Source organism: Rhinopithecus bieti, unplaced genomic scaffold, assembly GCF_001698545.2.
Source record: "Rhinopithecus bieti isolate Rb0 unplaced genomic scaffold, ASM169854v2 scaffold_65646, whole genome shotgun sequence".
NCBI classification, from domain to species: Eukaryota; Metazoa; Chordata; class Mammalia; order Primates; family Cercopithecidae; genus Rhinopithecus; species Rhinopithecus bieti.
In genome coordinates, this window is record NW_016825020.1 from 205,182 (window position 1) to 231,803 (window position 26,622).

The window sequence follows — 26,622 nt, forward strand, 5'->3', positions numbered from 1 at the left end:
AAATATTTTAAGGATAAGATATTGTATGTCAAATATTGATGATAGGTAGAGACAGGGATATAAAGTGTCAGGGTAGGATTACAAGTTTAAGCAAACTAGTCAGGAAAATCTCTATGAAAATGTGATATCTGAGGCTGGGTGCGGTTGCTCACACCTGTAATCTCAGCACTTTGGGAGGCTGAGGCAGGCAGATCACAAGGTCAGGAGATCGAGACCATCCTGGATAACATGATGAAACCCCGTCTTTACTAAAAATACAAAAAAATTAGCCGCACGTGGTGGCAGGTGCCTATAGTCCTAGCCACTTGAGAGGCTGAGGCAGGAGAATGGTGTGAACCCGGGAGGCGGAGCTTGCAGCGAGCCGAGATCTCACTACTGCACTCCAACCTGGGCGATAGAGCGAGACTCCGTCTCAAAAAAAAAAAAGAAAGAAAGAAAATGTGATGAGCAAAGACCTGAAGAAAGTGAGCTATGCAGGTTCTGTGTCCTCCAGCAAGTTTCTCTGCTACCCAGTGGGCTACTCCTAAAGACCACCATTGGACTATGCCCTAACCATAGGAGGTTTCAGGTTCCTGCAATAGCCAGCCTCTCTGAAGAGGCCAGAAGCCTTTTAAATACAAATGGGATTTCCTCATGTTGCCCAGGCTGGTCTTGAACTCCTGCGCCACAACATCAAGTGGTCTGCCTGCCTCGGCCTTCCAAAGTGCTAGTTTTGCTGCTTTCTGCATTTTCTACTTCTGTATCCCTTAAGAGTAAGAGTGGTCTTTTATTCCTTTTAGTGGTTAACAACTTTTAAGTAGTTATCAACTCTTTTTTTTTTTTTTTGAGACGGAGTCTCGCTCTGTCACCCAGGCTGGAATGCAGTAGCATGATCTTGGCTCACTGCAACCTCTGCCTCCTGTGTTCAAGCGATTCTCCTGCCTCAGCCTCCTGAGTAGCTAGTAGCTGGGATTACAGATGCGTGCCATTGTGTCAGCTAGTTTTTTGTAATTTTAGTAGAGAAGGCGTTTCGCCATCTTAGCCAGGGTGGTCTCAAACTCCTGACTTCAGGTAATCTGCCCGCCTCAGCCTCCCAAAGTGCTGGGATTATAGGCATGAGCCCCTGTGCCCGGCCAACAATTCTTTTTTTTTTTTCTTTTTTTTTGAGACAGAGTCTCGCTGTGTCGCCCAGGCTGGAGTGCAGTGGCACGATCTTGGCTCCTCCAGGTTCAAGTGATTCTCCTGCCTCAGCCTCCCAAGTAGCTGGGACTACAGGCGCCCGCCACAACACCCGGCTAATTTTTCTTTTTTTCTTTTGAGAGGGAGTCTCACTTTGTCGCCCAGGCTGGAGTGCAGTGACGCAATCTCAGCTCACTGCACGCTCCGCCTGCCGGGTTCACACCATTCTCCTGCCTCAGCCTCCCAAGTAGTTGGGACTACAGGCACCCACCACCACACCCGGCTAATTTTTTTGTATTTTTAGTAGAGACGGGGTTTCACCGTCTTAGCCAGGATGGTCTGGATCTCATGACCTCGTGATCCACCCACCTCAGCCTCCCAAAGTGCTAGGATTACAGGCGTGAGCCACCGCACCCGGCCCACACCTGGCTAACTTTTTTTGTACTTTTAGTAGAGATGGGGTTTCACTATGTTGGCCAGGCTGGTCTTGAACTCCTGACCTCATGATCTGCCTGCCTCAGCCTCCCAAAGTGTTAGGATTGCAGGTATGAGCCACCACGCCCAGCCCCAACAATTCTTTATATTGAATTTTCCCTGTTCAAATTAGCAGTGTGATTTCTGCTTACTGAGTAGATTAACTACATTCTCTTTGTGTTCTCAATCCCTGAGGGCCCAAGGGTGGCCCATGTCAAATACATCGTAAGTGTTCACTCGTTTGACTACAGAACAGCAGAGATTTCCTTTCCCAACTTATTGTTATAAAATCGGAATGTTGAAAACATTAAATATTTCAATGATAGAAAACAAGGAGGTTGAGTCATCTTCAAGTTTTTAAAAGTGGCTATGAAATTATTTTTTCATTTCTTTCATTAAAAAAAAAATTTTTTTTTTTTTTTGTCACAGAGATGGCGTCGCGTCGCCATGTTGCCCAGGCTGGTCTCGAAATCCTGGGTTCAAGCAATCCATTGGTCTTGGTCTCCCAAAGTGCTGGGATTATAGGTGTGAGCCAATGTACCTGGCCAGTTGTGAAATTATAAAAACACGTAACAATTCTTTTTTTTTTTTTTTTTTGAGACAGAGTTCCGCTCTTGTTGCCCAGGCTGGAGTGCAATGGCATGACCTCGGCTCACCGCAACCTCCGTCTCCTGGTTTGAAGCAATTCTCCTGCCTCAGCCTCCTGAGTAGCTGGGATTACAGGCATGCGCCATCACGCTCGGCTAATTTTGTATTTTTAGTAGAGACGGGGTTTCTCCATGTTGGTCAAGCTGGTCTCCAACTCCCGACCTCAGGTTATCCACACGCCTTGGCATCCCAGAGTGCTGGGATTACAGGTGTGAGCCACTGCGCCCAGCCCAACATGTAACAATTCTCCATGTTGAATGTTTTATTTATTTATTTTTTAAATACAGTGGAGTTCCAGCAGATGTACATTCAACTTATGCCAAGTCAATTAAAGCATTTTGGACCAAAAATAAAAAGAAGTAAATGATAATAATAGTGCAAATATTTTGTCTGCCTGAGCGTATGGCTGAACTGGGAGACTGGGAACAGTAAAGGCACTGTTCCCTGGGGGAATGGGAGGTGGCTTGAGTCCTAGGTACTTCTCAGAGTGTAGACCCTCGCTGCACTGAGTGCTTCTTTTATTGAAAGAAATGTACACTTGGCCTCCACACAGAAACTACTTTATCTGGAGCTCGTGAAGAAAAAGAGGCTGGGCATGGTGGCTCATGCATGTAATCCCCACACTTTGGGAGGCCAAGGCAGGAGGATGGCTTGAGTCCAAGAATTCAAGACCAGCCTGGGCAACAAAGTGAGACTCCATCTCTAAAAAAATAAAATAATTAGCCGGGTGTGGTGGCACATGCCTATAGTCCCAGCTACTCAGGAGACTGAGGCAGGAGGATTGCTTGAGCCCAGGAGTTCAAGGCTGCAATGAGCTATGATTGCACCAGTGTATTCCAGCTTGGGAGATAGAGTATGACCCTGTCTCCAAAAAAAAAAGAAAAAAAGGAAAATATATCATTCTATCACTGGGCATTGGAGAGAAGCTGGCTGCAGCAGTTAGTGAAAGAGAGCATGCCAGTCCCAACGTGGTACCTCTTTGATGAATTTCAAGGGTGACTACTTTTATTCCTTCTAAAGAAAATGACGACCGCACACTGTTTTGGTCAAATGTGCTGCTTCAGAAGTTAGCTTCAATGTTAACAGCTACAGCCTAGCATGTTGAGGACAGGGTGGGACTGCTATAAAGGCAAACAATGGGGCACACAACTTTCAAAGGACCAGAACAACCTTCACAAGTTCCCATTCCTCAGGCTGCCAAAATGTGTCTGAATCCCCACTCTACTACATGTTGTCCAGTTCTATCATCTGTCTAAGCCCCAGCTGCCTCAAATGTAAGACAGTACCTCTTCAAAGGCTAGTATGAGGATTACATAAAACAACACACATGAAACACACAGTACAGTGCCTGGTACTGACAGCTGTTGAAACTAATTTTTTTAAATGATAGTAAAACACACCATAAGCAACATTAAGAGACAATTTGGCAACAATAATTTGAAACTTATATCAGAAAAAGGGTTTCTAGTACATAAGGGCTCCTCCAAACCAATAAAAAAGGGGCCAACAATCCACAGAAAATGAGCAACGATCATGGAGTTCATAGAGAAGAAAACAGAAGTGGTGCTTTAACGTATGAAAAACTATTCAATTTGACTCGTAATTTGAAAATTCCAAGTTAAAATTAGTCCAAAGTTGTATTTCATCTAAAAGATCATGTAAACAGCTACAAATTTAATAGATAGCAATGTGGAAATATTTAAAAATGGCAAATTCACTTATCCACTGACTCCAGTACATTTTTAGGAATTTATTACATAAATTCACAAATGACATACGTATTGGGTTATTCAATGCAGTATCGCTCCTAACAGCAAAAGATTAGAAATAATATAAATGTCAGTTAAGAGCAACTCAAGCAATAAAAGCATGTCTACAAACTGGAATAATAGACAACAGTATAAAAGAATGTGAAAGCTCCTTATGTATTGATTTTGAATGATCTCTAAAATATATTAACTGAAAAAAGAATAAGACATAGTATACCATAATTTGTAAAAGGAGAAAATTCATATGTACTATAAATGTAAGTATGTGAATGTATATGTGTATGTACTTGCCTGCATATGGATAAAATGACTCTGGAAAGGTACAGAGAAACAGGTAACCTTGGCTGCTGCAGAGAACTGGCAGACTGAGGCATAGGGCAGAAGGTGGCTTTTGATGTTTTCACCCTTTTGTGTCTTCTGAATATATGAATCACATAAACATGTTATTTATTTAAAACAAATTAAAAAGTGGCCTTACTTGCATATGGTCTACCCTTCCAGCTGTCATCTGTTGGGTTAGAGAGCTGGCTCTGGCCTCTCTCAGAGGGATTTTTATCTATGCTGCTTAAAGACTGGCGGTCCAGATCCACATCCTAAACGTAAACCAGAGGGAAACACAATGCTCACTTTTCTTCATCATAATTTGGGCAGAGATGTGCCTGTTTTAATACAGCTGGTCCAGCCTGTATTTAAGTGCCTTGCTTAGCTCAAAATAAAATTATACCACATGCTTAATGTAGCATGCCTCACAGGCTGCAATGGAGAGATTAAGAATTTAAATTACTTCTCCTCCCATTAAAATTTCGTATTTTCCTATTCCAACCCAGAGGACATTTCTCTACATATTAGGATTTAACAATAAGAGTGACAAATTTTTTATGCGATCAAGTTCAAAGATAAATTACTAGTGCAGTAACTAGTTTTTTAAAAAGTTGACAGCAGGCCAGGCACGGTGGCTCATGCCTGTAATCCCAGCACTTTGGGAGGTCGAGGCAGGTGGATCACCTGAGGTCAGGAGTTCAAGACCAGCCTGGTCAATATGGCGAAACCCCATCTCTGCTAAAAATACAAAAATTAGCTGGGCATGGTGGCGGGCACCTGGAATCCCAGCTACTTGGCAGGAGGCTGAGGCATGAGAATCGCTTGAACCCAGGAGACAGAGGTTGCAGTGAGCTGAGATTGGGCTGCTGCACTCCAGCCTGGGGACAGAGAGACATCTCGACAAAAATAAAATAAAATAAAAAAATAAAAAACTTAACAGCAGAAGACAGTTGCTGTATCCCAAATGCTTTTTAAAATCTAATGGTCTTAGAGTCATTTAGGAATAAAAGTTAATAATTCAACTCCTCTCTGTAAACCAAAGTATTTAAAAGTGAGATTTGAATTAGAACTTCTTTATGTGGACTCACACAAAAAGTAAGAACTACCACTTCTTTGGTGAAGAGGAAAGCACTATTAATTTAGGAGGGCAACAAACAAGCACAGTTACACCAAAGCACTGTTTACAATGTTGAAATCCTAGAACTAACCTGAGAGTCTGGTAAGGGAGAAGTAAAGAAATTATAATACTATGCAGCGACGGAAAAGGCTGCTCTCAAAGAATAGTTTAAAATATGGAAAAACGCTTACATGTTGTTATATGCTAAATGATCCCTCATTTCAAATGTGGCTGGCTTTCCTAGGCAGGCACAGTCACACAAAGCGGCAGCTAGAAATGTAAACTGCTTTTTACTTGGCGAGGTTACTTACTTGCTTAATGCTTTTCTGGATTTTCTAAAAAAGATATTATGAATATATATTATTTTTAGATCTTATAACTTTTTTACTCACTTCCCATTAAAAAAAAGTACAAACTATACAGGCTTACTGATCTTTTACTAAGACAGAACAAAGAAAAGACAACCAAAGAAGAACCCCAAAGCCTACCAAATGCTTTTCTGATGAATCTTCCTCCATTCCTACAGGTCTCCATGTCAGCAAACTTAAGAAAAAGAAAGAGAAAAAAAATAATCAATGTGAAAGGCAATCAGGAGCTTTAAGACATCCAATGCACACGGAGATAAACGGGAACAACTGCATGAACACTTACACATGTGGGATGGTTGTTTTGAAAATATCCAACATACAGTTGCAGGTTTCATCCCAGACTTCAGGACTGAATTTCTCTCCATTGGATATTACTAAGTTTTCTAAGCAATTTGTACCTGATCGCGCCAACTGTTCGTTATCTGTAAAATAAAGCAGTATCTATCATTAAACTTCTACTGCTATTTTGATGCCAACCAGGTCTCAAATACTGTATATTGTGAGTTGGAGACAGCAACTGGTGAGTTTCTAGGCTTTTAATTAACGAAGCCATGCTACAGACAGTATTAAATTTTTCATTAAAAATTTTTTGAAGAGATAAAATTATCATAGTTTTATTGCTAAAGAAAGAAGGTCAACATTTTGCTACTTTAAGTGGCTCATGTATGAAAATGATAATAGAAGAGAGAAAATACTAGACCAGGTTTTCAAAATTTAGTCACTCATACACTACATTTCCAATTTTGCCATTTGAACAATATCAAATACTTTGTCATTTATTTTAAAATTAAGTCACTTTTTCAAAAGTGTAACTAAATTTAGCCTTGCCCTAAGCCAAAATTACCTACGGAATCCAGGTCTAATGTGCCAGCTGGGTATTATTCCTGACAAACTTTAAAATAAACACACAACTACTCAAATGAAAAATGTCTCTTGGCCGGGCGCGGTGGCTCAAGCCTGTAATCCCAGCACTTTGGGAGGCCGAGATGGGCGGATCACGAGGTCAGGAGTTCGAGACCATCCTGGCTAACATGGTGAAACCCCGTCTCTACTAAAAAATACAAAAGCTAGCCGGGCGAGGTGACTGGTGCCTGTAGTCCCAGCTACTCAGGAGGCTGAGGGCAGGAGAATGGCGTAAACCGGGCGGAGCGTGCAGTAAGGCTGAGAGCGCGCGCACGGCACTCCAGCCTGGGCGACAGAGCAAGACTCCGTTCCAAAAAAAAAAAAAAAAAAAAAAAAGAAAAATGTCTCTGTGATGAAGCTGTTGATCTTGACTGAAACAGTACATTTTAAAACATTTTACTGGAGAAAATTTCAAACATACAAAAGCAAAAGAACAGTATAATACATGAAGGTACATCTTGTAGAATGCAAAATAACTATATCCCATCTTTAAGAAATGCTTTATGAACTGACTTAGGGGTACTGTTTTATATTGTAATTAAAACACACACATTTCACCAACTAAATTATACATTGTACTCCTTGGCACTACATCCATTCTTTTAAATACTGAAAAAACTAACCTCTCGTTAAGGACTATGTAAGAAAAATGATGCCTAGAGGCTTAAAGAGTACCTTGTTTTACGCACCACTGCAATTGTGCAAAAACATCAGAAAGAAGAACTTCATTCAAAGCTTCATAAAACTGGGTAAAAACATCACAAATAGCATAAAGTGCGTGATTGCAGGTTGTTGTCATCCACTCAGATTTCTGGGAAAACAAAAAGATAACACTTAAAAGCTATTCTCCCTGCAGTGAGATGGGCACTCTTGTACTCCTGGGAAAACTGTTGTAGAAAGCAATTTGGTGATATGTATCAATAAGACATCTTACAAATGTTAACACAATCATATGCACAGAGGATATACACCGGGATATTTATAAAATTATGGTAATGATGCCAAAAGTGGAAGCCAGAAGTGAAAAAAAAATGGATAGATTTGGTTACTTAAAAGCTAAATTTTCCAAAATGAAAAGGAAATAAAAATAAAGTGGGCAAATCATCTGCAACTCATGTAAGCATATGCCACATTATTTATATATTTAAAAATGCATAAATAGGTGAAAGATGAATAACCTAGTAGATGAGCTAAGAGTAATTCACAAAAGAAGAATTCATAAAAGGCAACTCTTAAGAATGATCAATCCTATGAGAGAAAATATGCCACCTCACTAGCAGTTTGAAACACTTTTTCAATGTGATACATTTGGCTTATCAAATTAGCAATGACTAAAACAAATTAAAATGAGAAGACCTGGAATGAATATGGAGAAACAGGAACTCTCATGCATTGTTGACAGAAGTATAAATGGCTACAGAGATATTTGCAGGTCAGCTTAGTGGTACGTATCAAAAGGCTTAGTAATATGCAGGCCCCAAACCTGGCCACTTGTCTTTAAAGAGGAAAACACCACCACAAGTACAAGTGTGGCTGCAAAAAATGTTCATTTCAGTGCTGTCCAGAAAAACTGGAAGCAGCCTAAATGTTCATGAGCTGTGGAATATCCACAGCTAAGACTATTTTGTAGCCATTATTAAAACAACATTGTAGAAGAACGGCTGGGTGTGGTGGCTCACACTTGTAATCCCTGCACTTTGGAGGCTGAGGCGGGTGGATCACTTGAGGTCAGGAGTTTGAGACCAACCTGGCCAACATGGTGAAATCCTGTCTCTACTTAAATTACAAAAATTAGCTGGGTATGGTGGCATGAGCCTGTAGTCCCAGCTACTTGGAAAGCTGAGGCAGGAGAATTGCTTAACTTAGGAGACGGAGGTTGCAGTGAGCTGAGATTGCACCACTGTGCTCCAGCCTGGGCAACAGAGCAAGACTCTGCCTCAAAAAAATGAAACAAAACGAAGGAACAAACAAACAAACAAACCATTCTAGAAGAAAAGTTATGGCTATGGAAAAATACTCATGTATTAAGTTTAAGAAGTAGTTTACATATGTGTGTTGGAATTCTATTTTCATAGAAGAAAAAAAGGTGGATCACAAAATACATGTGTGGGTGGACACACAGATGAAAGTCTTAACAGTTGCTGCCTATGAAAACTGCAACTGTGGGTGTTTACATTTTCTTTCTTTTGTCTGTGTTCTGTAGTTCTAATTGTTTTATAATGAGGAAAACATATTTAAATTTAAAAGATTAGAAAACTCCATCTATACTATGACCTCAACCATATTTATTTAAGAGATTGGGTCTCACTATGTTGCCTAAGTTGGTCTCAAACTCCTGGCCTCAAGTAATCCTCCCACCTCACCTTCCCAAAATGCTGGGATTATAGGCATGAGTCACTGTGTCTGGCCTCTGAACCATATTTAAACCATGCAGAAGACTGAGAAAAATTTGCAAAAACATTAATTCTAATTTTGGATGGTAAAAGGAATAATTTTTTTGTATTTGCCTAATATTCCATATTAAGCACATGTCACTTTTATGTTGGGGTGAGGGAAGGAATGTTGTTCCCAAAAGAAATAAAAAAGATACTTTTCCATCTAAAAATCTTGAACCTAGAATACCCTTTCGCTATCCCTGAACCTCTAAGGGACAAATAAAAACACCTACAGGCATCAAACATCCTTTTAATAAAAAGGCCTAATATTCAACATCATCTCCAAATGCAACTTCATTAAAAACCCTTAAGGGAGCAGAGACATTCCACTTTCTGACTGCTCAGAGGTTGATATGAACAAAACAACTACAATGACCAGTCATGAGCCCTGCTGAACTGGAAGGTGCAATGCCTGAGGGCCAAGCGGCAGACCACAGAGATGTGTTTCCTCTCATTCTTCTGAACAAGGGGAAGAGTCACTCAGGACTAGCTGATATTGGTAGGAGAATATCAGAAAGGTGTTTCCATTTTTAAAACCTTAAGTTGCTCAGTATTTAAGAACTCTGGGTAGACGATGACGCAGCCCCTAGAGGCAAATATAGGCCAGAAAGGCTTTCCTCTCCATTATACCCAGGGCAGTGCTGTAGTTTTCACCCACCTCTGACTGTTGCTCAGGGAGTTTCATATTGTCAAAAATCCGAAACACAATTCTGAACAGGTCTTGCCACCAGTGTTTTTCAAAGGTGTGGCCATAGCTCTTCATGATCTCAAACATGACTGTGAGTCCCCTGGAGGAAACAAAGTCAGGCACAGAAGAGAGAATGGTGGAGAAGAGAACAACAGAGAAAAGAGTGGGGTCAGGTAAGCAAGTGACTGAGGTTCATTTCAGTGATGTAAGGGGCCACCACACGGGAACATGGTTACCTTGTTCGTACATCTAACTTGCATCTATTAATGATGCAGGAGAGTTCGAATAAGATGGGGAACCAGCCTCGGACCCAGACTCTGTCACCAGGAGCTACATTCATGTCATCACTTGTGTATTCTTGTAGCACCTATGATGAAAATCACATCTCAGGTGTAAACTAATCATCCAAAAGGAAGGAACTGAAAGGGAACTATACACTGATTAAGGCCCCACACATTTTCTCTCCCAAAATCTCCATTCAGCAAGGGTACAGTGGGAACAGACTGCACAAAGACATTATCTGTCCCAAAGGGCATATGAGCAGCTTCCCAGTACAAACCTACGGACCTCTGCGGGTTTTAGAACAAGTTGAAGGGGGCAGATCACAAGAGTCCTGGGGGTGGGAGGTGTTATACTAAGAAGAGCTCTTAAGGTCAAATGGTATTGACAAAATATCCAGGATGATTCATTATCTTAGGTCTTTCTGGAATGTTACTGTAATACATATTACTTAAAATAACACCCGCAGCTACTATTGGACTGAGTGCTTGCTATGTGCCAGGCACTGTTAAAAGTTCTTTTCACGGATTAACAATTCTCACAAGGATTCCAAGTGGCAGGTAGAAACAATGGTCCTGGGTTATAGATGAATTAAGTGAGGCATCAAGAGCTTCAGGAAGCTGCTCAAGGTCATGCAGCTAGGACCTGGCAGTCTTTCTACAGTCTGCATGTACTTTGACTCCTCTGCTCTGTAACCACTCTTGAAGTGGTACTGAAATTTCTTTAGCAACTCTCATTATCTAATGTTAGGCAATTTCTCTCTGTGCTTTGGTTAACTCTCCTGTACAATGGGATATAATTACGTCTCATAGGTCTGAGGTGGGGACTAAATGAATCAACATACAGAAAATATCTAGAATGGTGCCCAACAAGTACTAAGTGCTCAATCAACATTGGCTCCCATTATCATCACATCTTAGTGAGCTGTTGTAAGGGATGAGACATAGCACCTTAGAGGTTTATAGCTCTTTCTGTAAAGGATACTTAAGTAGAGATCTACACAGGACATCATAGTTTAGACGGACTTGTTTTCACCCTATTTCAGTGTTTTGGGACTCTGTCATTTAAACCAAATAGGCCTCTTCAGAAAGATGAGACACATCAAAAAAAAAAACCCATGATTTTCAGGGGAAAACAAAAGGTGATTTTTAAATATGATTTCTCAGGCACATTACAAAGACATAATGCCATTTCCTAAAAGGGAGGTTTGTTTTCTTTCAAATAGAAAGGTCTAGCTTCTTGTGCTTTGCCAAAATACAAAAGCTAAAATACAACTAACTTCTACAAAAACAATTTGTAGAATACCATAGGTTCAGTATGAATAAAATACAGAATTTCACATATACCAGATAATGAAAAGGCCTAACTCCCTGCCATGGCAGCATTTTGAAATAAACACCTAATTTAGGGCAAACATACATTTCTAAAAGAGCAGCTGGAAAGCTCTTTGTTAGGAGCAAGAATTTCTGCTTCATGACCTTTTCCCTTCACTGCCCATCTGAGTAAGGTGGGGAAAAACGAACCCGAGGCCTCTCAGAGACGTATTTGCCACAGAAGCGGATGAGCCGAATCGCTTCCATGCTCGTGTCAGGGAAAGCGGCGTTGCAGGCGAACTCTGATAAGCACTTCACAGCATCCTGAAAGGAATCGATGGCTGCAGGAAAATGGTGCTGGAAAATAGTTGCTGGGGGAACACAAGGCACATTTATCGTAAGACCAGGATTTAGAAATGGGGATGAAAACATGCACGTGCGCACGCACGCGCGCACAAACACATACACATATATCAGAGATAATTAACTGTGAAAATCTAAGGAAAGCATGTCAGTATCTTTGGAAGACAGTTTTTCTTATTAAATTACTCAGGAATGAATGCACTGGGTACAGCCTGGGCTAGACAATCTTCCTGAGCTCAAGCAATGATGTAAAGGCCCAAATATCCATTCATTCAACATTTATTGAATGCCAACTATGTGCAAAGACAAGTCGATGCCTACAAATTTCCATAGAGATGAAGTAAACATCTTGTTACATGCTCGCAGGCAGAACCCAGGACTCCTGGTCAGTCCAGAGGAGGGGGACACTGCACTAACGCTGGGCTGGACTGCCCGAGTGCAAGTCCTGGTTCCACTACATCCAAACTGTGTGTCCTCAGGCAAGTTGTTATATTTATTTTTCTGTGCCTCAATTTCCTCTTTAGTAACATGGGGGAAATAATGGGATAGTGTGTTCTCATTATTCATGAGAGTTACATTCTATAAAGTTGCCATAAACACTGAATTCAAGAATACTGAACCATGGCTCTTAGGGAAAACATGGAGATAGGAAGCTGGATGCCTGCAAGTCTCTGGTCAGAACATTTTCATCAGCCGATCAAGACATAACCTTGTTGTATGTGTGTTCCTGCTAAAAAGACACCTTATTTAATAGATATTGTTGATTCATAAACACTGAACTCACAGCCAATAGCACTGTAACTCATTCTTAAAGGAAGCTCATCTAACACACGTATTTTTTCCATAAGACACATCACAGTCTTTCTGCACGTAGAACACTACCCAGCATTCAGCACTATGCTTGGGGGACATTTTAAACAGTGAAATAAATCACCAACAAAAAGCACAAAAATGTAAAAAAACATGGCACTCGATAGGCCACAGAAAGCACACTTGTTTATGTCATGACAGCTCAAACAAGAAGGCAGGGCACCACCTTCTTCCACCACAACGGGGAATGTGCGCCTTGGGTGACTCAAGTTTTTGCTGTTCTATGCATGCACATGTTGGCAAAAGACCACAAAAGCACCATGAGTACTGGTTGTGGAGTTATTAATGTATATACATTTTAGTGAGTACATACACGGAATCCACCAATAATGAGGACTGACTGTACTTTTTTTATAGTCATTAGAGTGGCCTTGGGATTGATTTGACTTTCAAATTTCATCTGGCTTGAAATAACATTCACGTTTATCTGCTGGACCCAAACTGACTGATAACAGTAAAGGCCAAATATTTAGAGAAGGCAAGGAGAAAGTCAAAACAGAGTTAAGATGAGGATGAATATACATCAAGTGCTTATAACACTGCCTGGCACATTACTATATCACAGTAGAGCCAAGGTAGGGAAGCCCCTGTAGGTAGTAAAATAGACAGCAAGTAAGTGACACCCTTCTAGACGTGCAGGTGGGACATTAGTAGGGGGGGAACAGAGCCACTTACTGACAATGTGGCAAGTGGTCTGGAAGGCCAGCTCCACAATGTTCCCGTCATGATCAGAGGCTGCCTGGTGGAACACGGCAAAGATGTTCTTCCAGCCTGAACGGATGTTGGCTGCCTGGGAGTTCACCATCTGGGCAATGCAGCGGATCACCATGTCCCGGATGGTGGGAGACCTGAGGAAGGAATGGGATGGCCATATTATCTGTACTTTGCAGAATGGGAAGAGAAATGAACATAGCTCATCCCTTAGAAGCAGCACTTAAACATTTCTTATAGCACACAGCAATCCACATTTGGCCTTTGCCCCGTTTCCTCTGACTTCCATTCCAAACCTAGCATGCTGCATAGAGCTACAACCACCATCCTGCAATCACGAAATAAACTCAAGGTTGAAAAGGTGACCCTCTGAATGGAAGAACAAAAGGAAAAAGCCTGGGTCTCCAATAGTCCCTATCCAGGCCATGGAACCAAAGTTGAATGCTTGCCTCTGACTTCTTTCTTGTTACGAAAACAATAAATAGCCTTGCGGTTTAAGTCACTGCTGGTTAGTTTTTCTGGCCATAAACATTTCAAATAATATAATTCTACCACCTAGAGATAATCATTACTAAATTTTTGTGTGTATCTTCTTAGATTTTGGGGCAGGGATATACCTATATGATAAACGCATGTATGTGGACTGGAGCATACATATATAATTTAAGGTGCAATGTTTGCCTAAATTATTATAAAGCAAAACTTGAAGATAGAGAAAATGGCTGATTTTCTGGAACAGCTGCAATTGTCTCACAACCTTTAAAGACATACAATTATGGAGGAACCTTATTATCTCACAAACAGCAAGAAGGAAAGCTATATAAACCTATAACTTCAATAGTACTAGTTTTAAAAATCAGTACAGTAGCCTTGGGATTGCAGGTTTGACTTCCGATTTGTTTTTTTTAAACAAGGTCTTACTCTGTTGCCCAGGCTGGAATGCAGTAGAGCGACCTCGACTCTGCAACCTCTGTCTCCCAGGCTCATGACTTTCAAATTTTATCTGGCTTAGAATGACATTCATGTTTGTCTTCCAGGCTCACACTAACCAATAATAGGAAAGGCCATGTAGAGAAGGCAAGGAGAAAGTCAAAACAGTTAAAAATTAGCTGAAAGTTCACAAAGTAAACATGTCACCTGCAGATAACAAAGGACTGACTATACAACGTAAGTCACTTCCATATATAATAAAAATGAATTCATGGTTGTCTCCCCATGGAGAATAAAGCAACTTTTTGACAAAACTATATTTATTATGTTTTTTGCCTGATTGTTAAAAGTAAGATAGGATGATAGTAAAAGTTTTGGAAAATGTAGAAAAAGGATGATAAAAAAAAATTTGCCTGGGCGCGGGGGTTCACACCTGTAATCCCAGCACTTCGGGAGGCCGAAGCAGGTGGATCGCTTGAGGTCAGAAGTTCAATACCAGCCTGGCCAACCATGGTGAAACACCGTCTCTACTAAAAATACAAAAATTAGCCGGACATAGCGGTGCACGCCTGTAATCCCAGCTACTTGGGAGGCTGAGGGAGGAAAATAGCTTGAACCTGAGAGGCAGATATTGTAGTGAGCTGAGACTGCACCACTGCACTCCAGCCAGGGCAAGACATCTCAAAAAAAAAAAAAAAAACCTTTTACATGATATATGGTATTTCATAAGGAGAGATACATTTAACTATCCCTATTATATTGTCTGTCCAATTCTACAACCTGTCCTTTTCTCTAAACTGTTATTAGTCATTTCCCACATTATAAACATTATGAACTTTTTTTTTTTTTTGAGATGGAGTTTCTCTCATCATCCAGGCTGGAGTGCAGCGACGTGATCTTGGCTTACTGCAACCGCCACCTCCCACGTTCAAGTGATTCTCCTGCCTCAGCCTCCTGAGTAGCTGGGATTATAGGCATGCACCACCACGCCCGGCTAATTTTTATATTTTTAGTAGAGACGGGGTTTCACCATGTTGGCCAGGCTGATCTCGAATTCCTGACTTCAGGTGATCCATCTGCCTCGGCCTCCCAAAGTACTGGGATTACAGGCTGAGCCCACCGGCAAACATTGTGAACTTTTTTTTTTTTAGACGGATCTCGCTCTGTCGCCCAGGCTGGAGTGCAGTGTCCGGATCTCGCTAACTGAGCGTCCGCCTCCAGGTTTATCGCCATTCCCTGCTCAGCTCCCAAGTAGCTGGGACTACGAGGTGCCGCCACCATTGCCCGGCTAGTTTTTTGTATTTTTTAGTAGAGAGGATTTTCCGGGTAGCCAGGATGGTCTCGATTTACCGACTCCCGTGATCCCCACCGTCATCGCTCCAAATGCTGGGGATTACAGGCTTGAGCCCAGCGCGGCCATTGTGGAACTTTTTCTTTTTTTTTTTTTTTTTTTTTTTGAGACAGAGTCTCGCTCTGTACTGGGCCTGGGTGGCAGTGCCGGATCCTCAGCTCACTGCAAGCTCCGTCTTCCCGGGTTTACGCCATTCTCCTGCCTCAGCCTGCGGAGCAACTGGTACTACAGGCGCCCGCCACATCGCCCGGCTAGTTTTTTTGTATTTTTTTAGTAGAGACGGGGTTTCACCGTTTTAGCCAGGATGGTCTCGATCTCCTGACCTCGTGATCCACCCGTCTCGGCCTCCCAAAGTGCTGGGATTACAGGCTTGAGCCACCGCGCCCAGCCCATTGTGAACATTTTTAAGAGTGAAACGATATCCCATGTTGTGCCTGTACCAACATTTACGTTAACACTTATTTAGTTTCTGCTTTTTTCTAGAAAACTATTTTCTGTGTGGAATTACTGAATCAAAGGGGCACAAAAATATCAGGATTCTTGACACATATCACCAAAATGCTTTTGGAAATGTTACAGTAAGTTACAGTTCCACTGATAGTATCTGAGAGTGCCTGACAACATGTGATTCTAAACTCACCCTGCCCCTTTTCAAATGGGAATAAGACAGGCAGGGAAGGCCTGGAGTTAGGAGATGAGGGCTTCCGTGCAATCAGGCTTGCACACGTGGCTTGGCCATGTGAGGACTCGGTCTCCTCAGGTACTCTCAATGGTGTTCCCAAAGGCAGGAAAATACTTTTGTGTATTTGCTAAAGGATGATGCCAGACTGTGGGTTTAATTTTGGTTCTCTTAAAATGAGCAATAAAGCAGACATACAGACACCAGAAGAGAGACACGTCAAGGAAACTTTCCTGGTGCCCTTTTATTCACTACCCTAACAGCCTGCTCTGGCATCCAGCTTGGGAGCTTCCATTTTCTTTAAAAAAAAAAAAAAAAAAAAAGACCAGGTGTGGTGGCTCACGCCTGTAATCCCAGCACTTTGGGAGGCCGAGGCAGGTGGATCACTTGAGGTCAGGGGTTTGAGACCAGCCTGACCAGCATGGTGAAACCCCATTTCTACTGAAAATACAAAACTAGCTGGGCATGGTGGTATACGCCTGTAATCCCAGCTACTTGGGAGGCTGAGGCAGAAGAATTGCTTGAAACTGAGAGGCAAAGGTTGCAGTAAGCCGAGATTGTACCATTGCACTCCAGCTTGGGCAACAAGAGCAAAACTCCATCTCAAAAAAAAAAAAGATCCAGGCTCATCTGAAGTACAACTTTTAGGGGAGTGGCAGACAAGAGGAATTAGGTCCAAAAGTCATCCTTGACATCTCTTCCTTTATGCTCCATGGCCAATTCATCAGCACATGGTGTAAGATTCCCTTTCCAAATGTGCACAGAATCTAATCCATCACTGCCACTGCTCCCACCTTGGTCCAAACCTGGACAACTACAATGGCCTCCTACCTCATCCTATTGCTCCTCATTTTCCAGGGATAAATTCAGGGTGATCCTTTAAAATACGTCAGATCATTTCAGTTCTCTGCTTAAAATCCTCCAATGGCAGGCTGGGTGCAGTGGCTCATGCCTGTAATCCCAGCACTTTGGGAGGCTGAGGCGGGTGGATCACGAGGTCAGGAGATGGAGACCATCCTGGCTAACACGGTGAAACCCTGTCTCTACTAAAAACACAAAAAATTAGCTGGGCGTGGTGGTGGGTGCCTGTAGTCCCAGCTACTCAGGAGGCTGCGGCAGGAGAATGGCGTGAACCTGGAAGGCGGAGCTTGCAGTGAGCCGAGATTGCACCACTACACTCCAGCCTGGGTGACAGAGCGAGACTCCATCTCAAACAAAAACAAACAAACAAACAAACAAAACAACAACAACAACAAAAAAACCTCCAATGGCTTCCATCTTTCATAGAGAGCAAGCCAAAGTGCTGACAATGGCTGACAGCTCCTACGTGAGCTAGGCACACTGCTACCACTGGGAGGGACTTCACCTTCTACTACCTGCCTTGTTCCCTCCATTCAAACCACACTGCCCTCCTTACCTATGCCAAGCACTACCTGCTACGGGCCTTTTGCTTTTGTTCTTCCCTGTTCATAATTCTGATGCCAAGGCAGCACATGGCCACTCTCAGCTTATTCCTGACTTCCGTCAGGCCTTTTCCTGAGGGTCCCCTTACTAAACACATGTTAGCTGGCTGCCCTGGATAAAAGACAGCTTCCGTCCCTATCCCTTTAACTTGATATACATACTGCCCTTCAGAGCACATTACTACCACCGATATTTATTTGTTTTTCTATTGGAATTAAACAGAGATTTGTTTTAAAATTTTATTATGGAAAGTTTAAAACACAGAGAAAAGTAGAGTAATATGTAATGAACTCCTGTATGCCCATCACACCCAGGTGCAACTGTTTGAGGCTGAATGAAAATAGGAATTTTATTTTATTTCATTTTTATTTATTTAGTTTTTTGAGACAACGTTTCGCTCTTGTTGCCCAGGCTGGAGTGCAAAGGCGTGATCTTGGCTCACTGCAACCTCCACCTCCCGGGTTCAAGCGATTCTCCTGCCTCAGTCTCCCAAGTTGCTGGGATTACAGGTGCCCACCACCACATCCGGCTAATTTTCATATTTTTAGTAGAGACGGGTTTTCACCATGTTGGCGAAGCTGGTCTCGAACTCCTGCTAAGGTGATCCACTTGCCTTGGCCTCCCAAAGTGCTGGGATTACAGGCGTGAGCCACCGTGCCCGGCCAAAAACAGGGATTGTAAAATGTCTTCTTTATAGTACCTAGCAGATGGCAGGCCTCAATAAGTACAGGCCAAGTGAATAAATGAACAGTATGGCTGCTTCACAGGGTCCGGTGTCCTGACCTCTTTTATGACCTCCCTGGGGGAGAAGTGCTGGGTCACACAATTCTTATCCTAGTTTGAGGATGCTTCTGCAGTGGCTCTTTCTTTAACCTCCCTCAGCACCAGCCCCAACAGGGGTTCATGACATATTTTCTACAAGTTGCAGGGTGACATCTGTCCTCCTAGGAAAGGTTACACATAGATTTTAGTGAGATTTATTTAAGGAAAATCTATGTGAATCACAGTCTATTCATTCTGTTTGTTTCCACTGACAAGGGAGGAAAATAATTAATCATGTGATTAGTGTTAGGAGGGCTTCAGGGAGCCCCAACGGGGAATCTGACCACAGGTCTTCCAGAGTAAAACACATACCTGTTTTTCTTCATAATATGCTCAAAGGGCCTCAGAAAATCTTTCTGGAAACGGAAGTTGGCTAATTCACCCTTCTCAAGAAACTTCATGGAGAGCTGCCTTAATGAGTCAACAGCAAAGATAGCCACATCTTCATTAGGGTTGCAGCCAACCTGAGCAAGAACAGGAACTGATATGAAACAGGTATAGTGTAATAACGATTGATGTGGGTCTCTCAACAGCAAAGATGGACAGCCTACCTTCAAAACAAACATTCAGGGAAAACACACCTAAGGAGAAAAGAAAATGCTGTCTCTTGGCTATGATCTCTCCAATTTTAATTAATTGTAATGACAAAATCAGTATTGCATAGTTAATTAAATACGCATTTAAAATGCGCTATTTTCTTCTTTTTTTAAAAATTTCATTTTATTATTATTATTTTCTAAGATGGAGTCTGGCTCTGTCACCCAGGCTGGAGTGCAGTGGTATGATCTCAGCTCACTGCAACCTCCGCCTCCCCGGTTCAAGCAATTCTCCTGCCTCGATCTCATGAGTGGCTGGGATTACAGGTGCCTGCCACCACACCCAGCTAATTTTTGTATTTTTAGTAGAGACGGGGTTTCACCATGTTGGTCAGGCTGGTCTTAACTCCTGACTTCCAGTGATCCGTCTGCCTCGGCCTCCCAAAGTTCTGGGATTACAGGCATGAGCCACCGTGCCCGGCCAATGTTTTATTTTTAACAAATATAATGCAGCACTATCATTTGTAATAATGAAAAATTGTGACTGGGTGTGGTGGCTCACACTTTTACTCCTAGCATTTTGGGAGGCCGAGTCGGGAGGATCACCTGAGGCCAGGAGTTCAAGACCAACACGGCGACACCCTGTCTCTACTAAAAATACAAAAATTAGCTTTGCAAGGTTGCGCATGCCTGTAGTCCCAGCTACTGGGGAGGCTGAGGCAGGAGAACTGCCTGAACCTGGGAGGTGGAGGTTGCAGTGAGCCAAGATGGCGCCACTTCACTCTAGCCTGGGTGACAGAGCAAGATCAGTCTCAAAAAATAAAAATAAAAATAAAAAAATAAAAATTGGGCCAAGTGCGGTGGCTCACGTCTGTAATCCCAGCAGTTTGGGAGGCCGAGGTAGGCGGATCACCTGAGGTCTGGTGTTCAAGACCAGCCTGGCCAACGTGGTGAAACTGTGTCTCTACTAAAAATATAAAAAATTAGCCAGGCATAGTGGTGGGTGCCTGTAATCCCAGCTACTTGCGAGGCTGAGGCAGGAGAATTGCTTGTACTTGGGAGGCTGAGGCAAGAGAATTGCTTGAACCTGGCAGGCAGAGGTTGCAGCGAGCCAAGATTTTGCCACTTCACTCCAGTCTGGGCAATAAGAGTGAAATGCTATCTCAAATAAATAAATAAATAGAGAGAGAGAGAGAGAGAGAGAGAATAAAGTCAGCCTTGAAAAAGATGGACATTCTGATACATGCTACAACACAGATGAAACTTGAAGACATTACTATGCTGAATGAAATAAGGCAGTCACAAAAGGGCAAATAGCATGATTCTACTTATATGAGGTACCCAGAGAAGTCAAGTTCCTAGGGACACAGAGTAGAATGGTGGTTGCCTGTGGTCAGGAGGGTGAAAGTGGAAGTTACTGTTTAATGGGTATGCAGTTTTAGTTTCGTAAGATGAAAAGGGTCCTAGAGACCTGCTGCACAGCAATGTTGAGTGTGCCTAACACTACTGAACTGCGCACTTAAAATTGTTAAGATGGTTATTTTATTTTTTATCTTATTTTATTTCTTTTATTTTTGAGACAGAGCTTTGCTCTTGTCACCCAGGCTGGTATGCAATGGCATGATCTTGGCTCACCGCAACCTCCACCTCCTGGGTTCGAGATATTCTCCTCCCTCAGCCTCCCATGTAGCTGGGATTACAGGCGTCCACTACCACGCCCAGCTAATTTTTGCATTTGTAGTAGAGACAGGGTTTCACCATGTTGGCCAGGTTAGTCTCGAACTCCTGACCTCAGATCACCTCTCAAAGTGCTGGGATTACAGGAGTGAGCTACTGTGCCCGGCCTGTTACATATATTTTATTACAATTTTTTAAAAGAGAACAAATCTATATATGCTAACATGGTTAAATCTTTAAGATTCCTTGCTAAGTGGAAGAAACAAGTTACAAAATGCCATGTATAATTTTTTTTTAAAGAAGCGAAACAAACCAAGACAATGTTATCGGTAGTATTTCTATGAGTACATACGTATGTACATAAATACAAAAATGTCTGGAAAGATACACATCAAACTGATAAGAATAATTAGCTTTGGGGAGGGCCAGATGTGTGGGGGAGGGTGGCCAAAGGTGTTTTAGCTGTAATTTTGTTTAAAGGGGAGTATATTAATGTAATTAGAGGCTAATAAAAAGAATATTCCCTTCTTAAAAATTCAGGGAAAACAGATGCTCCAGGCATACACACCATGCTTAGTGTGCAGCTTTGTTCACCCAGGACACAGGGCTTGTGCCCCTAGTTCAAGAGAATCATGTGACTGTGCGAACAACCCTGCCAGTACCTGAGGGCTAAGTTACAGCTGTACTGAGCCATCTACACTTCTTCAAATCCACAAGATTCTTAAGTTCCCCAGTTCACAAGGGGAAGAACATCTTTCCAAGGAGGTGGAAAAAGTTAAGAGTTCCAGAGTGAGGGCCGGATGTGGTGGTTCATGCCTGTAATCTCAACACTTTGGGAGGCTGAGGGGAGCAGATCACCTGAGGTCAGGAGTTCCAGACTAGCCTGGCCAACATGGTGAAACCCTGTCTTTACTAAAAGTACAAAAATTAGTTGGGTGTGGTGATGCACGTGTGTGGTCCCAGGAGAACTACTTGAACCCGGAAGGCAGAGGTTGCAATAAGAGGACATCGAGCTACAGCCATCCAGCCTGGCGACAGTGCAAAACTCTGTCTCATAAAAAAAGAGTTCCTGAGTTTTTCATGACCTGGTGCTTAACAGTACTGATCAAATAAACATCTGTAATGAAGCTGACGACAATGAAATGTCTGGTTCCCACCTGCCACCCTATGTCCCAACCTTGCCTGTAAGTGGTCCATACATACTGAGAATTGGCACACAAAGAGTTATCACAACAGAATCACAGGTGGGAAAAGTAACTTGAGTAAACTGATGTTCCCCTCCCAAAACAGAAGTCCCAGTGAACACAAAATGCAGACTTTAAAGAGTCGGGAAAACGTTTACCAAAACACTTTTGGCTAGTAATTTCTGAGAACAAAGGATTCCACAGTTGCTAGCCAAATGATCTTGTGGAATAAATGAGCAGCGTTTGCTCTGGCTTAGCTGTCACATGCTTGGACAAGAATACAAGGTACAGTAACGACAATGATTCACATTTTCTTTCTCAAGCAAATTCATATCAATTATTTCAACTGATCCAATTAGGAATTTGTTTACTCAGAATAGTGGAAAAGATGGTGTTGAGTTAGTTGATTCTTTAAAGTGATACCATCCACTCAACAAATAGTTCCTCTGGGTCATCCATAGGCTCCTGTGCCTCTCAAGGCCACCTCCAAAGAGGGACCTTCCCTGACCATGTTTTCTCAATAACCCTGATATATGACACGCTTGATCCTTTCCCATCAGTGAGCTCCATGCAGGCAGGGGTCTCATCTGTTCACTGCCCAGCATGAAGCACTCAGATTATTTTGTAAAACAGACGGTGTGCTGTGAGGTGCCTTAATTTGAGCTGATGGAAAAACAAAGAACTTTCATTAGCTGATGCACCAAGTTAGAAGCAAGCCTACATTTGACAATGCTTCATTTTAGTGGAGTGGTGTGGTAGACTAGCACCTGTCTACAAGAGGTGACAGGGTGCCCATCTCTTCCCTAGTTACATCATACTGCTAACTTTAAATTGGCTGTGGCAGGGTATTTACATGCAGAAACTGGCAGATGCTACGAATCATTTACCAGCACCCCATTGATTATTCTATACCTCAATGGGAGACTACTATTTTCCTCTATTCAATGTACAGAATTTCTGGATTTTTTTTACTAACACTATTTTTAAGCATTAGTATTATAACTCTTCACCTCCAGGCTTGAGAAAATTTTCTTAAGATCATGAAATGTGTTTTGGTAGGAAGCTGTTATTACGTTTCCCTTAAGAGGCAAATGACATCACAAATACATACATACATACATTTCTTTTTTTTTTTTTGAGACGGAGTCTAGCTCCGTCACCCAGGCTGGAGTACAGTGGTGCAATCTCGGCTCACTGCAAGCTCCGCCTCCCAGATTCACGTCATTCTTCTACCTCAGCTTCCGGAGTAGCTGGGACTACAGGCGCTCGCCACCATGCCTGGTTAAATTTTTGTACTTTTAGTAGAGATGGTGTTCCACTGTGTTAGCTAGGACGGTCTCCATCTCCTGACCTCGTGATCCACCCGCCTCGGCCTCCCAAAGTGCTGGGATTACAGGTGTGAGCCACTGCGCCCAGCCACGTAAATTTCTTTTGATCACTTTGTTCCCAGTTTTTTTCGCTGTGATAAAACACATACCTGACATTTTATTTATTCAACATGTGTGCATGTATCTGTATGTATATAATAAAACCTCTGATAACAAGGAAGAAGTTCAGTCTGGTTTATTCCCAACAGCTGTCAGTTTTAGAACCCAGATGTGTCTTTGTCTTGTTACTGATTTAAAAACAATTATTAATTTTTTTTTTTTTTGAGATGGAGTCTTGCTCTGTTGCCCACGCTGGAGTGCAGTGGTGCAATCTCGACTCACTGCAACTTCTGTCTCCCGGGTTCAAGCGATTCTCCTGCCTCAGCCTATTAGCTGGGATTATAGGCAGACACCACCATGCCTGGCTAATTTTTTTGTATTTTTAGTAGAGACAGGGTTTCACTATGTTGGCCAGGCTGGTCTCGAACTCCTGACCTCGTGATCCACCCATCTTGGCCTCTCAAAGTGCTGGGATTACAGGTGTGAGGCACCGCGCCTGGCCCAAATATTAATTTTTTCAACAAAAGTTTCAGAAGAATGGTGGCAATGGGTGCCAGAATACAAGAAGCAGTGACGCTGAAGAGTGAAACTACCTGGAACGTAACTTAACATTAGGTTACTTAAAAGGCCTTTCTGGATTTCATTTCCCAGTGCTTCCAAGCATCAGTGTATTTGTCCAGTGACTGTAATAATCTTTGCAGTCTTAGCCAACATCCTGCATGTGGGATATTAAAGTATTTTCAATACCACTGAATTTTTAATTCATTCTACATGAATTCTACCAATATATAAGTGTGATACTATTCCTATTAAGCTGCCCTTGACTCCACAGGGAAAATGAATTAGAGGCATCTAAAAGACAGGGCAAATTATTTATCACTTTTTTTTTTTTTAACAGGAATAGTTTTTAAATTTGAAGAGTTACCTTATTGAAGTGATCTCCAATCACATGCCATATTCGAGACCACTGCAGTCGGATCCGATTCATGTTGTAGTATGATATCTCCACAATCTTCTGCAAGCTGAACATGCGAGGATGGTGGGGGGAAGCCAGTTCATCCATGGACACAGCACACAGCCAGCGGACAAAGTCAACTACAGGCCAGACCCAACAACACACGCAAAGCCTCGTTAGGAACAATCAGACGGTCACAGCATGAGGCTTCTGCAGTTGTCACAGGTAAGTCAAATACATACCTATTGCATTTCCATCCAGTCTGGTAGATCCAGTAAAAATTCTAGGAAGATAATTCCAGACAAAATAAACATTAGGCCGGGTGTGGTGGCTCACACCTGTAATCTTAGCACTTTGGGAGGCCGAGGAGGGTGGATCGCTTGAGGTCAGGAGTTCAAAACCAGCCTGGCCAACATGGTGAAACCGTGTCTCTACTAAAAATACAAAAAATTAGCCGGGCATGGTGGGCAGGCACCTGTAATCCCAGCTACTTGGGAGGCTGAAGCAGAAGAATCACTTGAACTCAGAGGCGGAGGTTGCAGTGAGCCGAGATTGCACCACTGCACTCCAGTCTGGGCAACAGAGCCAGACTCTGTCTCAAAAAAGAAAAAATAAATAAATAAAAAATAAACATTAGATTTGGTAGCCTGAGGGCAATTCTGCTTCTGTCTTAGCACTGGGCATAAAAGCCAGATGACCTCTGGTCACACAGTTTTCTTTTTAATTAGATTTGGAAGATGAAGTTTCTCAAACTCTCAGACAAGGCCGAGAGGAAACATCAGGTCTGACACCTCCACCGAAATAAACGACGTGGTATTAGAAGTATAGAATAGTTCAAGGAAAGTGAACTGAGTTGAAAGCAGAAAAGCCTATAGTGAGCAGAAGAGAAAGTGACACATCAGAAGATGGGGAAGCCCAGGTGCAGTGGCTCATGCCTGTAATCCCAGCACTTTGGGAGGCCAAGTCGGGTAGATCACTTGAGGTCAGGGGTTCGAGACCAACCTGGCCAACACGGCGAAACCCTGTCTCTACTAAAAATACAAAAATTAGCTGGGCATGGTGGTGCATGCCTGTAATCCCAGCTACTTGGGAGGCTGAGGCAGGAGAATCGCTTAAACCTGGGAGGCAGAAGTTGCAGTGAGACAAGATCGCACCACTGCACTCCAGACTGGGTGACAGAGTGAGACTGTCTCAATCAATCAATCAATCAATCAATCAATCAATACATAAGATATAGTAAAAGAAATGACCAGAAGTAAAATGATATACTAGAAAATATCTATTTAACACAAAGAAGGCCATAATAATGGAGAAGACGGGAACAAAAAAGACATGACATTATACGCACTTAACAACAGAGGCAACATACATGAGTCAAAAAAGGATAGAATTAAAGGGAAAGATGTTGGTATAAGGAAACCACGTGGTTAATAGAATATGATGAATATTAAAATAAAATAAAAAGGGAAAGATGGACAATGAGACAATATCCAGAACAGGCAAATCTGTAGATCAGGTTACAGTGACTAAGGAATGGGGGAAGGAAAGAAAAGGAAATGGAGAGTGACTGTTAATAAGTACGAAGCTTCTTTATGGGAAATATCTCTCCTGGACTTTTAGGTCAAGTTTTGAGTAAAGAGAAATAATAGAAAAGTTTTGAGGGGAAAGAAAAAAAAAAAGGAAACTGTCAACTCAGCCAACTCTCATTCATGGGTAGGCTTTTTTTTTCTTTTTTTTTTTTTGAGACGGAGTCTCACGCTGTCGCCCAGGCTGGAGTACAATGGCACGATCGCGGCCCACTACAACCTCCGCCTCCTGGGTTCAAGATATTCCCCTGGCTCAGCCTCCCCGGTAGCTGGGATTACAGGCATGTGCCACCATGCCCGGTTAATTTCTTTTTTTTTTGTATTTTAGTAGAGATGGGGTTTCACCATGTTGGCCAGGATGGTCTCGATTTCCTGACCTCGTGATCCGCCCACCTCGGCCTCCCAAAGTGCTGGGATTACAGGCGTGAGCACGGGTAGGCTTTTACTCCTAAACTCTTCTTGTGATTTTTTAAAAAATAATCTCTACTAAGGAAACAAGGTAATTTAAACATCAACATAAACTCTTATTTTTGATATAATTTGTCACAATGTTAAAGTTATAACTTTTCTTTTTTTTTTTTTTTTTTTTTTTTT

The 26,622-nt window shown here is 42.2% G+C and overlaps 1 protein-coding gene across 5 annotated transcripts in view; it reads right to left on the minus strand.

Moving 5' to 3' along the window:
* The window catches only part of ARFGEF2 (ARF guanine nucleotide exchange factor 2), a 114,179-nt gene that overhangs the window by 14,661 nt on the left and 72,896 nt on the right, over positions 1-26,622 (minus strand). For all 5 annotated transcript variants that reach the window (XM_017862771.1, XM_017862770.1, XM_017862772.1 and 2 more), the window contains exons 24-34: positions 24,685-24,725; positions 24,413-24,582; positions 18,976-19,127; positions 13,382-13,554; positions 11,684-11,844; positions 10,118-10,248; positions 9,852-9,981; positions 7,434-7,569; positions 6,139-6,277; positions 5,976-6,030; positions 4,528-4,642 (exon numbers count right to left, since the gene is read on the minus strand). In XM_017862771.1, the coding sequence (XP_017718260.1) occupies positions 4,528-4,642; positions 5,976-6,030; positions 6,139-6,277; positions 7,434-7,569; positions 9,852-9,981; positions 10,118-10,248; positions 11,684-11,844; positions 13,382-13,554; positions 18,976-19,127; positions 24,413-24,582; positions 24,685-24,725 (1,403 nt within the window). The remainder of the gene's footprint in view (positions 1-4,527; positions 4,643-5,975; positions 6,031-6,138; positions 6,278-7,433; positions 7,570-9,851; positions 9,982-10,117; positions 10,249-11,683; positions 11,845-13,381; positions 13,555-18,975; positions 19,128-24,412; positions 24,583-24,684; positions 24,726-26,622) is intronic.